This window comes from Dipteris shenzhenensis, chromosome 10 (assembly GCF_047967505.1).
Source record: "Dipteris shenzhenensis isolate YYH24624 ecotype China chromosome 10, Dip_SZ_1.0, whole genome shotgun sequence".
In the NCBI taxonomy this organism is placed as follows: domain Eukaryota; kingdom Viridiplantae; phylum Streptophyta; class Polypodiopsida; order Gleicheniales; family Dipteridaceae; genus Dipteris; species Dipteris shenzhenensis.
In genome coordinates this window covers 623,628-638,623 of record NC_141605.1, presented here as the reverse complement: position 1 = coordinate 638,623, position 14,996 = coordinate 623,628, and the positions used below count along the sequence as shown (strand labels likewise).

General features: G+C 45.1%; 1 protein-coding gene across 1 annotated transcript in view; it reads right to left on the bottom strand.

The window, feature by feature from the left end:
* Positions 1-8,242: 8,242 nt before the first annotated feature.
* Positions 8,243-14,996, bottom strand: part of LOC147897233 (uncharacterized) — a 69,314-nt gene continuing 62,560 nt past the window's right edge. The window contains exon 6 of the mRNA XM_087380538.1: positions 8,243-8,512. Coding sequence (XP_087236664.1) covers positions 8,420-8,512 — 93 coding nt within the window. The 3' untranslated portion in view covers positions 8,243-8,419. The remainder of the gene's footprint in view (positions 8,513-14,996) is intronic.

Below are 14,996 nucleotides of genomic sequence, written 5' to 3'. Positions count from 1 at the left end.
CACTTTAGAAACTATTAACGGTGTGCATTACACGTGTGTAGTACCTCCTGGATGACTTCATGCTTTTCATTGCCCTCCATATCATGAACTCTTCCTTCTAGACCTGCAAACCGAAACTTGAGATCTCAAACTTCAAGCTCTAGATAATAAATACGCTCATGGATTTGAAATTGTCTTCATCCTTTGATATGCCTTTGCACTAGGAGTTAGGGTAAAATCTGCAATAATTAAGGAATCCTGCTAGTCGGGGGAGTGACAAATGTTTTTTATCTTAAGAACTCCATGGTGGCTTGCATAAACTTGTAACCCCTATTGGAACTAACTCCCAAGTTGGGGTCCCCCCCCTTGGCTCTAGCCTACAAACTAGAAACTAGACTAAGTGGCCTATCGTGAATTGTTGAAGCCACATGTAGACCTATGATGACATGCTATTGACCTGAGTAGCTATGGTGGCAAACTTTGGAGAGCTAGTTGTGACCTATTAATTTGTGGTGCGAAAAATTTGGAGCTATAGTGGCGGCAAACTTTGGAGAGGTGATCTTGAATTATTGTGAGCTCTGACAATGTGAAGAATGCAGAGAACTATGACGAGGCTAGGCAAGAGGGTAGACAAGGAGAGGCAAGAAGTAGAGCAAAGTCGAGTGACGTGAGGAGCAATTGGGGAGAGAGAGAGAGAGAGAGAGTTTCAATGTTTAATTTTACTCATTTTGCTTCTAGGTCATGTTGTGTACTTACATGCACAGAGTTGTACGAGAGGTAACTTCCAACATAGTTAATTGACTAGAGAAAGGCTTAGCAACAACCAAATTAAAGCGAAGTGGTCGAGGAATGACTCGTGCCACTCTCTCGCATCGGCCGGGGTTTGAGAGCTGAGCGAGCTACCAATTGAGGATAAAACCTCAAGTAGTTGGAGTGATTAATTCATGTGATAGAGGGTGCCGACTTCTATTTGGACTAGGAATCCTACAAAGTGGGAGCTTGAGGTGATTTTTAGTACCTTTGGAGGGCTTGCCATGTGAATCTATCAAAGCATCTCCTCAAGTGGTGATAGCATTAGAGAGAGGTGAGTGAAGAACAAGACCGTAGGTTAACAAATGTGCTCTCTCTCTCTCTCTCTCTCTCTCTCTCTCTCTCTCTCTCCCCCCCCCCCCCCCCCCACATGCGCATGCATGCACATGTGTGTGTACACCTAAACAACTTGAACTTCCTTGTGGGGTGACCATGCGGAATGAACCAATCTCATTCATTCCATAAGAATTTCTATAGTCGCATAATCAGGGCTCACTACGAGCATAACCAATACACGTCACCTTAATCCTAAAGGTGGTTCCACTTGCATGCTACCATCCCACCAAACATGAAAGTTAGCACAATATGTGATGCATGGGAAAGGCAAGCTTCATACAATCATACGGATAACATGTGGGCTTGCCAAAAATGCAAAAAGGAAGGTAACAAGAGAAAGGTATCGACCATAAATTCAAAAACTCGCATGATTATAAGAATGTCCCTAAAAATCAAAGCGTGAGTGGTGATGTGACCAAATCAATGCCACTATGCAATAAATAAGTCATTCTATGCCACTATGCAACCACATAAACTTGTAACAAGCTAGAAGATCTTTTGTGGGAGACTGCCAAGCATGATACATTAAAGATCCATAAGGATCTCCCAATCATGATTCTTGTGATAACTAAGCTTCAACCTAAGCTTGCAAGATCTGGATATAGATTGGCAATATTATTTCCATCAAGGAACTGAGCATTTAAATGTTATGATATGTTGCAACCGTAACAAGGCTATGTGCAAATGCTTAGATTTGAAAATCAATTATGAATTAAGGGTAAGGTAAGTGTAAGATCCCTTCCAAAGCTCAATGCCTTAACCAAATCAACAGGTTCTTGTAGTGGGCTAGATTTTGGAATGTACCAGTACCATAAGATAGTCGAATAACCTAGAGAAGTATTTTGAAGTCCAAAGGTTTAAAATAGTAACCAACAACAAGCTACTCCAACTATCACAGGGTGTACGTAGATACAAGAATCCCCAAAAAGAAGCCATATTAATTTATCAATAATAAGTTCCATGTAACTTAGATCTATAAGAAGTCACATCAATCGATTCTAACTCCAAAATAAGAAACATGTGTTGACCATTCAAGAAAAATTTAAAGCAAAGAATGCATGTCACAATTAAGTATTAATCCATTGACACGTTAAAAAGCTAGAGAAGCTAAATAAAAAGCAATCAATCTAATTGGACGTAGCCCTCGACCCAATCCGATCTCCCCAAAATTTATAAAGAATCCCAGCCTTTAAATGCATACTTGCCTTAAAGTAAAACCTAGAAAGACACCATTTTGGAGTTATAACCAAGAAATCACATTAAGAGAATCATGAAGGAGTTGGGGTGCTTGATTAAATAGACTGGGTGGTTTTAGTAAAAGACTAAGCTCACACACAAAAAACTTGCACACGTGCATGCACTCCTCTCTCTCTCTCTCTCTCAAAACATGCATAAGTGCATGCACTCCTCTCACACACACACACACACACACATGCATGCACTCAATTCGCTCAACCCATCCCCTCACAGCTACAGTCCACTCTCTCACAGCTCATCCTCACAGCTGCTTAGCTCACAATCGCTTCCTCAAAGCCGTTCAACTCACATTTTGCTACATTAGCTCTCCCTCTCCTCTCCCTGACAGTCCACTCCCTCACATTTCGCTCAAACCATCCCCTCATAGCCGCTCTCTCATAGTCTGCTCTCTCTCATAGCCTCTCTCTGACGACAGCTCAGCCCATAGCAACCCAGCCTAGTTGCCTCCCGACCGCCTCTAAAGTGTGCCGCCACAGTTTTGCGCTACCTGTAGTCGTTTTGCTTTTGCTAAAGCTCTAAAGTTCCAAGGTTCAAACCGCCTTTTAACTCTCCTCTCTTTTTACCTCATACCGCAGTTCCTAGGTTTAGTTCAGTGCACTCCTCCCTAACCTCGAGTAGGGTTGAACCAGAAAGTTAGTTCTAAGAAGAGGGTGCCCAATACACATAGTAATAGATCTCTCTCTATGCAAATTGGAGGAGATTTGAGTGGCTACAGGTGACTATGGGGTCTAGGATGATTCAGAGCAAGCCCTTGGTCCTACATGAGATAGTACAGCCATGACACCACTACAGATTGATGCCATCTTCCAGACAGTGACATTCATTCATAGAATCTGGGACTTAACCCATTGGAGACTACCGAGGCTGACCCTGGAGTCATCCAGACGACTAGCTCAGAGTGGGGCAGACACATGGTTTGCCAGACATGAGATTCAGATGGACAGGCTTCCTTCTTTTTAGCACAGTATGGATGCACCCCTTTGAGTTGATCCCACGAGATGAGATTGACCGTATCATACGGTTAGATCTCCTCTAGCTCCACACATCTCAGACTTGGGGGGGGAGGTTAGGAGCTCCCCACCAAGAACCCCGTTCTACCGCGACCACTTCCTGAGAGTCTCAAAGGAGGGATTCATCATCGAACCCCAGTATCTGAAGGACAGAGGAGTGTCACATGCACTGAGGATTGCCATTGGACAAATGAGGGTTTCATCCCATCAGCTGAGGATTGAGATAGGGAGACCAACACGTATACCCAAAGAGCAACGAATCTGCATGCTATGCACACTAGGAGTGATTTGAGACAGAGGAGCATTATCTCTGAGCCTACCCAGCCTACTATGAGATCCGAGGACGATACCACTGTCTCTATCAGGATGGAAGTGACTTCGGCCTACTATCACGATTGATCCACTTTCATGACTAGGACTACATTGGGCTCTATCTACTTGAAATACGCCAACATAGGGAGACCCTGCTACAACAGATCAAAGAGTAGCCGGAGGTGACTAGACCATAGGATACAAACGTTGACCAAACACAGCGACGTGCTGCAGCTTTGTATGCATTTGAGTAAGCAACTAGGACACAGCGGGGTGGAGGAGGAGCTAGCTGATATCTGAGCAGTCTGGATTACAAAGAAGACTACAGAGGCCACCGGGACACGGAGAGCGACCAGAGCACACTATTGAGGTCCAACGTATCACAGCCTTTCTCAGAGGAGACCGATCGAGACAAGGGGACACTCTGAACATAGCTCAACAAAGTTTAGAGATCGAGGAGACCATGTCCCCCTCCACCACTACAGCATGAGACAGCCCGAGAGACGAAAATCCGAGACATTTTCATCGCTCACAAACAAGTCACCACAATGCTAGGTCCAGTTTCTGAGTTCCAACTCCAGGTCTCAACCTACTTCAGATAGCATATGATATGTTTTGTACTTGATTTTGCTTGAGATTTTGAGCTCTTTATTTTAGCATAGTACTCAACAAGGGTCTTAGCGCGCCCTTTGCTCCAGCCCAATGTGGGTTGTATGAGTTTTCGCTTTTGCTGTACTCTGCACTACCTCCCGCATACGTTAATCCCGAGAGAGAGAGAGAGAGAGAGAGAGAGAGAGAGAGAGAGAGAGAGATGTATTAACGTCCGCAAAAGACCTCATGGGCCTATGGGACAAGGTACAAAGCACACCAAAAGGATGATCTACCTAAGTAGACTAGAGCAAAGGGCGCACTAAGGCCCTTGCTGGGTGCTAAGACTACTAAACTGAAAAACTAAAAAATTAAAAAAGTGATAAGCTGATAGGCTGATAACTCTACAGAGCTCAATAGCTCAAGCAAAATCAGATATATAACCCACAGACTAGCAACTAGCAACTATCTGAGAGCTCTAACATGCTGAGATCTGACACTCAGGCTTTGAAGCCAAAGCCGCACCATGGTAGCTCACCTGTGAGTGGTGAAAATGTCTCGACGTCTGTCGGGCTGTCATGCTGTGGTGGCGATGGGGGACATAGCCTCCTCGATCTTTGAACCCGTTGGGCTATGTTCAGAGTAACCCCTCGCCTCGAGCGATCTCCTCTTAGGAGATCTATGATAGGACGGATCTCAATAGAGTGCTCTCGTCACTCTCTGTGCTGCAGGTGGTCTCTCTACATCCCTCTCTCAGTTATCTAGGCCGCCCGCATGTCAGCTATCTCCTCCACCTCCATCCTGACCCGATGTGTCCTAGGGCTGACTGCGTAGAAGTATGTGACGTGACGTTGTGCTCTCTCAAACTCTTTGTCCTATGACTTGGTCACCTCCTGCTGCTCTCTAATCTATACTAATAGGGTCTCCCTGTGTCAGCGCATCTCAAGTAAATATAGCCCAATGCAAACCTGATCAGTTGATCAATAGTGAGAGTGGATCGAAGCTGCTCCCCTCCTGGTAGAGGCAATGGTATCGTCTCCTGGTCTCATAATAGGCTGGGAAAACACATAGGAAATGCTCCTCTGTTTCAGTAACTCAGTGTGTGCAAAGCATACATAGCCACTACTCCCTAGGTATGCCTATTGCTCTCCCCGTCTCAATCCTCAACTGATGAGATGAAACATGAATCTGTCCAATGGCAATCCTCAGTGCATGCGAGACTCCTCTGTCCTCTAGATATTGGGTTTTGATGATGAATCCCTTCTCAGGAAGTGGTCGCGGTAGAACTAGGACTTGGTGGGAAGACCAGGCTGGTCTCCCCCCCAAGTCTAAGACGTATAGAGCTGAAGAAGATCTAGCCGTATGATACGATTGATCTCATCTTGCAGGATCGATTCAAGAGGTGCGTCCATGCTGTACAGAAAAGGGGGGAGCATGTCCATCTAGATACCGTGCCAAGTAAACCATGTGGATATCCGTGCATACCATGTGTCTGCTCCGCTCTCTGCTAGTCGTCTGGATGACTCTAAGGATAGTTTCGGTAATCTCCATTGAGGCAAGTCCTAGACTCTGTGGATGAAAGTCACTGTCTGAAAGATGGCATCAATCTGTAGGGAAGTCATGGCGAACTCTACATGTACTATCTCATGTGGAGCTGCGGGCTTACTCCAAATCATAGTGTACCATTACAATTCCACACTGATGTTTTTCAGTCCAGTGTGTGTATTCATTCCATGGGTTTGACACCATCATAATTCCCCCTCTTCCTTGTCTCCTCTATCTCGGATGATTACCTGACCACCTCTGTATGCTGCCCATTTCCCTGCTTCTCTTGCTGCCATTACTCGTACCATTCCTTCCCTTCGATGCTCTTGTTGGAGGAGGGTGAGATCATCATCTAGATAGATTATGATCCATTTCAAAGTCGCTCTTGTACTCATGAGAGTCTTCCTATCCATGGCTGTCCTAAACTTCAACACTAGTGGCCTCATAGGTACTTCAGGTTTGCCTACTCTCCACACTATCTCGCATGTGTGGCTGTACTAAACTTCAACACTAGTGGCCTCATAGGTACTTCAGTTTGCCTACTCTCCACACTATCTCACATGTGAGACTGATCCCCATATTTGTGAACTGGTGCTGAGCATTTGCCATCAGTGTGTCCCCCATTGTTGTTGGAGATATCATAGTCAAAGAGTGTGTTGGTGTGTAGTACTAGGTGATCTCGTACTAGTCTGTGTGTGTGAGTGCCACGTGTCATCATGGGACTTATCCCATATGCACTAGGTGCTAGTGTGTGAGTGAGTAGCCTATATAAGGCTTGTACTTCACTTGTCTTGTCATACTTAATGAATGAATGAAAACCTTTCTTCATGTCTTCATTTGAGCATCGTTTCCTCACGCCCTAACCTCTCTCTCTCTCTCTCTCCACTATGTTTCTAACAATTATTAACCCCCTTACAAGGACATTTAATGCCTTGCTGGCCCTTCTCTTTTCCTCCTCAAGTGCCTCTGATATAAATTCTTTGTGCCTCTGATATAAATTCTTTCTTTGGGGCTATTGTGCCCTTTTTGACCACATCCTTCCATTCAAGCATCTTAGCTTCCCCTTTGATGATTTATTGCTTCAGTTCATCCTGCGTGCCTTGCATTGTTTCTTGCAAGGATGCAATCTCCTTCCTGAAAGTGGCATTCTCTGTTTTCATCTCTTCCATTGCTTTGCAGATGCCTTCAAGGGTCACTTTCATATCCCTCATTTGTTGTACTTCAAGTTCCAATGCATTTTGAAGCTTATTCTTTTCAAATATCCATTCAACCTTTTCCTTTTTCCATTCTTCTTTTTTTGTCTTTTCTTTTCTCCACTCTTGGATTTTCTGTGCATGTTTTTTAACTTCATCTAGTGTCTTGTCCACATGTCTTCTCCACAAGGAGGGCCACATTTGTGGACTCTAAGCTGTCAATTTTGTCAATCAATCCAAGACATCTTTTGGAGGCTAGTGAGGACACTAGATGTGTTATTTGGAGTTGTCCCTGCTATGTAAGTTGTCATGGTAGGTCTCGATCTTGTTGGATGGAGTCGTGGTGCCAGGTGCCTTTGTGATGCAAGCCCGTGGCCTGGTGGCTAGAACAGCCCACACGAGTGCCGTGTGACAACAGAACGCCCACGAGAGCCCGGACAGCCAGCAACGACGCATGGGGCCGAGGGGGAGCGTACACGCAGGGCTAGGGAGCGGAGAGGGAGTGGAGACTGTGGAGCGGAGAGGGAGAGGCTGTGGGAGAGAGAGAGAGAGAGAGAGAGAGAGAGAGAGAGAGGGAGAGAGAGAGAGAGAGAAAGAGAGGGGCAACGTAGGTGAACAGAGAGGCAACGTAGGCTAGCGGGTAGAGCAACGTAGGTTAGCGAGAGGGCAACGTAGACTAGTGGATAGAGTAGCGTAGGTGAGCGGAGAGGCTAGCGTAGGCTAGTGGCGGAGAGGTTAGCATAGGTGAGCAGTGGGGCATCGTAGGCTAGCATAGGTGAGCAGTGATGGGCGACGGACGTCAGATGGCCAAGCAACGATGAGCAAACGGGAGACGGACGATGACGACAACAGACGTGACGAGCGACGGACGGACCAGAGACTTGAGTGACGTGAACACTGACAGATGTGAATAGTGACGGACGGACGTGGGGAGCAGACGCGAACGGAGATGAACGTGAACAGTGACGTGCACGTGGACGAAGACATGAACGGAGACCTTTGGAGACAGATGTGAACGGACGGACGGAGCAGACGACGACGGACGGAGGGAGCAGACGACGACGAACGGACGGAGAGAGAGAGAGAGAGAGAGAGAGAGAGAGAGAGAGAGAGAGAGAGAGAGAGAGAGAGATGCAGTTCAACACTCAGTTGCACTTAGCTTTTGCAGATGCGCATCCCATGCTTAATACTTCCTACACTGTAAGTCACACTTGTACTTGTAATAATTATTTATTGACACAGCTACCCATATATGGGAAACCATTGACCAATTCACTCGTAACTTTGTGGAGCTAGTCATTGCCACTGCGTAGGTCTGATAGTTCCGTATCCTTACATTCCATGAAAGAAAGTAGCTTACTGAACATTCATTTAAACACATCAATACCTTTACAATAGCCTTAGTCCCCTCAGTCGAGCTTCATGTTCTGGATCCAAAGTCGGAGAGATATAATTCCCATGCATATCTTCTACAATGTACTCCTGGAAAGGGTCAACATATGTGAACTAGACGTTTGTGCAAATCGAAAAAGACAGACAAACAGCAAAATCTCCACAATACTGAGAAAAGGCAAACATGACTCACTCACATATTCAAAAAAATTTGTGCACATAACTTACAATGGATACTGATTCATAAGAGTAGGTCTCTAGTTAATCCAACCGAGGAACAAGATACCCCATCCTTTTGGCTAGAATGTCCTACAGGATGAGGAACATTAGTACCGGCGCGCTATGTTTAATAATGATTCTCGTTCTGGAAATGCAGTAATATCAGAGACCTTTTAGGCAGCATGAAGGAAACAAGCCGTGCTCGCTCACTCGTAGAGAGAATAAAGACAATCTCATGGACCAGATCAGAAGTAGAATGTTGCGCTCCTGAAACAGCCACCATAAAGCTAAACCTAAGCTATTACTTCCCCTACCCTGGAAAACTTGCTGCTCTCAAGATATGAGCTTTGTCTTCAATAGGAGAAAGGATGAGCACATCACGAAGAGGCACAATCCAAAGAAACATGGCATACAAATCCTTACATGGCGAGGTCTTAAAAAGGACAATCCCCGGGGACCTTTATACATTCTATCCAGTTTACAGGTTGCTTGGAAAATTGCTAGAAACATATGGTCCATATACAAGTAACAAGAAACATATATCCTTGAATCCTAAGCATCCTCATGTAGCTGGAAGAAGTAATGAGGGGTTGTACAAAATCTCACGTAACAAAGGAAATCTGTTTCATCATTGTCCACAGAAGGGCCGGGACTCCTCTCCAGATCAAAATGGCCTTATCCAAATCTGCTCGCTTATAGAACACACCGGACTTTTGAAGCCAGGTCACCCAAGTGTGAGTTCGTATAACATATGATTGCAGCAGAGGACAATAGAACTGCTAAAACTGCTAAAACTGCTGGAGCGGTGGTTGTTGAATAAGGCCCTGACGGGATGCTTTGATAGGCACAGAAGGGCCGACCTGCTGCAGACCTAGCCGACCAGGTCTGTAGGATGGCTGACCACGTCTATGGGTTGGCCCACCTATAGGAGGGCTACAAATAGCCCTGTTCTTGCTCCATGCCTGGTGACTGCTCCTGTCACTGCCCCAGGCCTGCCAACCTGTCTGGGCTCCCCTACTATGACCTCTTCTGCTGCCGCTGCATGCTGCTGCCAGTAGACCAAGGCTAAAACCTTGCCTCTGGCTGAGATCTGAAGGCACCAACTAGCTTACAGTAACTACCTTTTCCTTGTCCTGAGGCTAACCCCTGGCAGACTATTCTACACAAAGGCCCAACAGACAGCCAGATCTGCTAAGCTAATTGGATAGCAGTGATCACCAATGTCCTGTTGATGAGGGCTCACAATTGGTGGCATGCCCTAACCCTAACTATCAAAAGCTTGCAACACCATCTATAGCGGATGGGTGTGGCATCCCCCCTGACCTAAGTTGCAACACAGTTGAGTTAGATTGCCTCTTCTACAGTTTGAGAATCTCTGGATAATCTGGGGGGAAAAAAATCAAGGTGCCTGGAACACTCCTCTGTGCTTAAACTTGGTGAATAAATACTTTGGCACTGTCTTGTGCTATGCTTGAACTGATGAAGAAGGATCCGCCTGGGTTCCAGGATCTCCGCCTGATCCAGAACCTCCAGTTTCCCCTAATCCCTGACTGTATCTAATACTGCTTCAGCCATTGCACATGAAACACTGGGTGCATCTTCCATAACGCGAGTAGCTGCATGTCAACAATGTTGACCACTCATCAAAAAAAGAGCTGAAACTTTCGTGAGCGAAAGCATGGGGACTCTGTCCTATCTGCTTGCGTCTTTTTCTTCAGGATTCAAAGATAGACCAATTTTCTTCCCCCTAGGAAACCTCCTTCCTATGCTTGTTCGTAGTCCTTGTGATTCGATTTGCTTCATACACCTTTCCTGCCGTCCAGGTGATCAAAGATCTGAACTACCGTCCAAATGCCATTTCGTATGATTTGTAATTTGTGCTCGAACTGATCATGTTGTTCAAAATCCCGACACGAGTGCTACATTCTCCACCCAAAGGTTCTGCAGCTTGCTCACATAACATTTCAACACGTTGAAGGCAAGTTAACTATAAATCTCCAGCAGTCCATCTGATTCAGGGTGGAAGGAGCTGGAAAAAGACAACTGCGTGTGGAAATTGTTGAACAAGACCCGGTGAACTTGGTGTCCCTTTTTGGCAGTGTTACAAAACCTGTCAAAACGCTAAAGGATGTTCACCATCTAGCCCATCGACAGTTCAAGCAAGATCCCCCACCAACTAGAAACGCTTGGATGCACCATCTGCCATCCCAAATCGCCAAGGCCACCTTCTAAATATGCACTAATCCGCTTAGGACGCTTAGTGCACCTGGGAGCTAGGACTGGTACTAACTGTTCTAGCTGTCCTAGATAGGCACTAGTAGGCCCTAGGGTCAACTAACCCATGACCATTGTCTTACTCCTATCTTCCTAACCTGACACCTTCCCTCCCCCACTTAGGGGTTATTATACCATAGTATGATCGCTGTAACATTTCCTCGCCCTTAAGAAGAGATGACGTCCTCAACAACAATGTTAGGAAACCATTTCTTGAGTTTGCTTACACTTTCCCATGTAGCATTTCCAAACCATCTTCCTAATTTACTAAATATTCTTGAATAATCGTATGGTGTGTATGCTTTTATTTAATATCAAAAATCCTTTCTGTCTGGTTCAATTAAACCTATGAGAATGCAGGATACTGGCTGGGGTAGGACCCAGAAAAAAGGCGGGTGACCAGGTCCTTATACAGGCACACAAGAAGGTCTGCATACTGACAGACAGCAGGCCAGGAACAGATCTGCCACAGACTGGGTCGGTCATCTTAGCCTTTCTGGTCGGCCAGCTCAACAGGGACTATTGGCCTATACACACAGTGGAAGGGGGGCTCAATACTTCATTACACCTTAGAGTTTAGTTGGATACTCTCCCCCCATTTGCTTCCGCTTCCTACACCCTATGACTATATTGAGGACATGATCCCTGTCTTAAATTACCAGTGGAACACCTCTGACTCTACACTTTGCTAGAAGCGGAGATTTCGATATATTTGGGCTAAAGCCATTCCGGAGAAGATGTCAACCTTAATCTGGCTTATCATGCTGAAGGCTGTTTGGACAAATGCAATCGGGCTGAGGATTTGAAAAGGTGATGGCAAGTGCCGACGCTGTCCAAGAGCTCAAGAACATGTTTTTCACGTTTTCGTAGCATGCCCGTCAGCTAGGAAAGTCTGGTTAAAAGTGCGGATACAATTAGGCGAGCCAGTCAATTGGAAAGCAATTCTTCTTGGGGATGCATCTAAAGTCAAGCACACACGATGGGCACTTGTACGGGCACACGCATTGTGGTTTGTTTGGATTTCCAGGAATGAATTTCAATTCAATGCCAAGCATACTGATGCAGAATATATGTTTTCTGAATGGTTAGCAGGCATCGCGGATCTATGATAGTGACCTCAAACTGTTCTTCGTGGAGATCAAGAACCACGAACTGGAGCACCGCAAGACCTTCAACCAAGAATGCCATTTCAAGGGTTCCATCTAGTATGAGACTGACTCAGACTGATTTAGTTATGGTTTATCATCTCGATGATTCAGGATGTGCAGAGCTGCTGCTATAACTGTAATTTTGTGAGCATAAATGTATATCTTATGAACTGCTTATAATATAAACCATTTTTTTCTCCCAAAAAAATAAAAAAAGAATTGGCATCACAACACAGCGAACACTATGGTAGTCACACCTGTACCACCCCGAGAGGGGTTCCAAGGATACTTCCCATCTCAAGCTTGGATTCCTGACCCCTGTATATTCAGCCCACAAGGATGTACCAACTGTGTGCCCTCTACCTAACAACCATGTCTATCTCCTGGGGAAACCAAAGCATAATCCTTACTGAAAGTGTTCTCCATCCAGCCTAGCAAAAGAGCATCCATTTCAGTTCCAAAAGCCTTATACTCAGCCTAGGTTTGTTGCTAGTAACCAATGCGTGGTCACACAAACCTTCATAGCTGACCCAAGTATCCACTTAGCCAAAGGAAAAGCATGGACACACAGCTAGTATCTTGAAAAAGAAAACTTGGGCAAATAGGAAGACCATCTACTTCACAGCCCTTTGTTGGCCCGAGCTCCCAGAGCATCAAGCCATTGACATGTGAAGTCCACTGGTTTCAAATGGGAATGTCTCTTTCCCTTCACCTCCTGCTATTCAATCCTCAGCAAAAGGACTGAAACCTCCAACTGATGGATGGCAAAGTCCAAGAAAAGTTATTTCTGTTCGACGACCTCCACCCCCTCGCACTTGGAATGGTGCATCTTCTAGTGGAAACTCCCTAGAGGTCAACTCAGGAATTGGGATCACATGGGCTGCAGTGACAGCTAGCAGAACCCTCTTCCCTGAAGAAGAGGTTGCTGCTTTGCTGTCCACTCCTCAAGCGGATATTTCTTCTCAGGGAAGAGGCCCTAACCCTGAGGTAGAAATGCAGGGTTGACATCATGAAGGTTGCTGCTGTACATAGCTGTTATTCTCCTATAAATATCTGTAAATATGACTGCTCTTATCAAATGCTTTACTCTTAATGTTCAGGGGATGTGTGACAGTAGGAAATGGAAATCAGTGTCGTTGTATATCAATAGATTTCAGCTTGACATAGTGGCATTACAAGAACACAATCAACATGTCTATGCAGGAAAGACAGGTCATTATTGTGGCTATGATATCTTCTATGCTGGGGAGCATTCTTTCTCAGGTGTAGTCTTTTTGATCAAGCATGAACTTCAGCCAGTTATTGCCTTAAATGACAACCAAGGATGATGGATTATTCTTCAATGCATCATTCAAGGCGAGGTGTTTGAATTTACCTCTGTCTATGCACCCCAAAAGACAACCCTCGCACACATGTTTGGAAACTGTGTGAGTCTAAGGTACATCATTTGCCATTTGCTGTGAATGTAGCTTTGCAAGAGCTCTATAATTGAGATGGCCCATTCTCTTATGCCAAAGATGAGTTTCAGCAAGTTGTGAATCTGAAATAGCCAATGCTTCAATAGAAAGTGCAGCTGAATGATGATCAAGGTGATAAAGCCCTTTTTGTAAAGTGCCAGTGAGAACTATGGCATTGTCATCACGAAGATCATAAACTAGACATCTGTAGCCATCAAAAATTACACAGAAACCTGACGTAGCAATTGCTGAAATTGAAATCAAGTTGACTTCAATGCCAGGCACAAAAAGAACATTTGTCAGAGTGACAGGATGGCTAGAAATGGATGTGAGCTGCACATCTCCAACTCCTTTTACAGCATATGAAGCATTATTAGCACATGTAATAGTCTCCCCTCGAGGTGCATCAGCTAGAGAATGGAACAACTGTCTGCAAGATGTGACATGCTTGGAAGCACCACTATCAAAGTACCAGGACTGAGCATCATTAGCAGTAAAGAGTGCATCAGCTTTGGAGGGATCAAATGAGCAATGGACAACCCATGCCCAATCATCCTGAAGAGCATGTGCATGTGAAGCATCTGCTGGCTCATGGGATTCAATAGCATGTGAGGCATTAACTGTCAATCCTGTTTTCTTTTTCTCTGAAGCAATGCGCTTCCTGCATTCTGAAATGTCATGTCCAGGCTTGCGACAATAGTTGCATCTTTTCTTCTTTGCCTTATCTGCTGTATTTTTAGATGCATGGGAGGAATTGCAGCTGCTATGCACAGATTTTGGCTTGCCCATAGGCTTGGAAGCCTTGCCTCTTCCTGTCTGCTGTGAAGCAAATGCATGATCAGGAATAATGGCTTGTCTGTTAGCTCTACTTTGCTCTTCCAGCAAAAGCAAAGTAACTAGCTGATCAAAAGAATAGTGGTCTGGATTACCCATGGCCACTAATCCAAGGGTTGTAGCAAACCCTTGATATGTATCTGGCAGTCCATTCAATGTGGTACTGACAAGCTATGAATTTGGCACCACCTCATCAATGTTGGCAAGATGTTCCATGAGGTCCTTGACCTTTGTCAAGTATGCATCCATTGACTCACCTTCATTTATATTGACTTCCTGTAATTGCCTTCTCAAATATGCAACACGAGCTTCATTGCGAATCTGATAGAGAGAAGCCAATTTATCCCAAGCATCCTTAACTGTCCTGCAAGACTGGATGTGTGGAATAATGATTCTCTTGCATGATAAAGCAATGCATGAATGTGCATTTGCATCTCTTGCATCCCATCTTGACTGTTCTTGAGTTGGAAGAGCAGCAACAGGAGTGCTAGAGGAAGAGGCATCAGGAGGAGTACCCCCTGCAGAAGGACCAGCAGTAGAGGCAACCACTGTAGCACTGGCTGGCCTTAGATCAGTCCCAGAAACAATATTCCACAAATGCTTTGCAACAAGAATATGTTTCATGAGATAAGACCACATCGG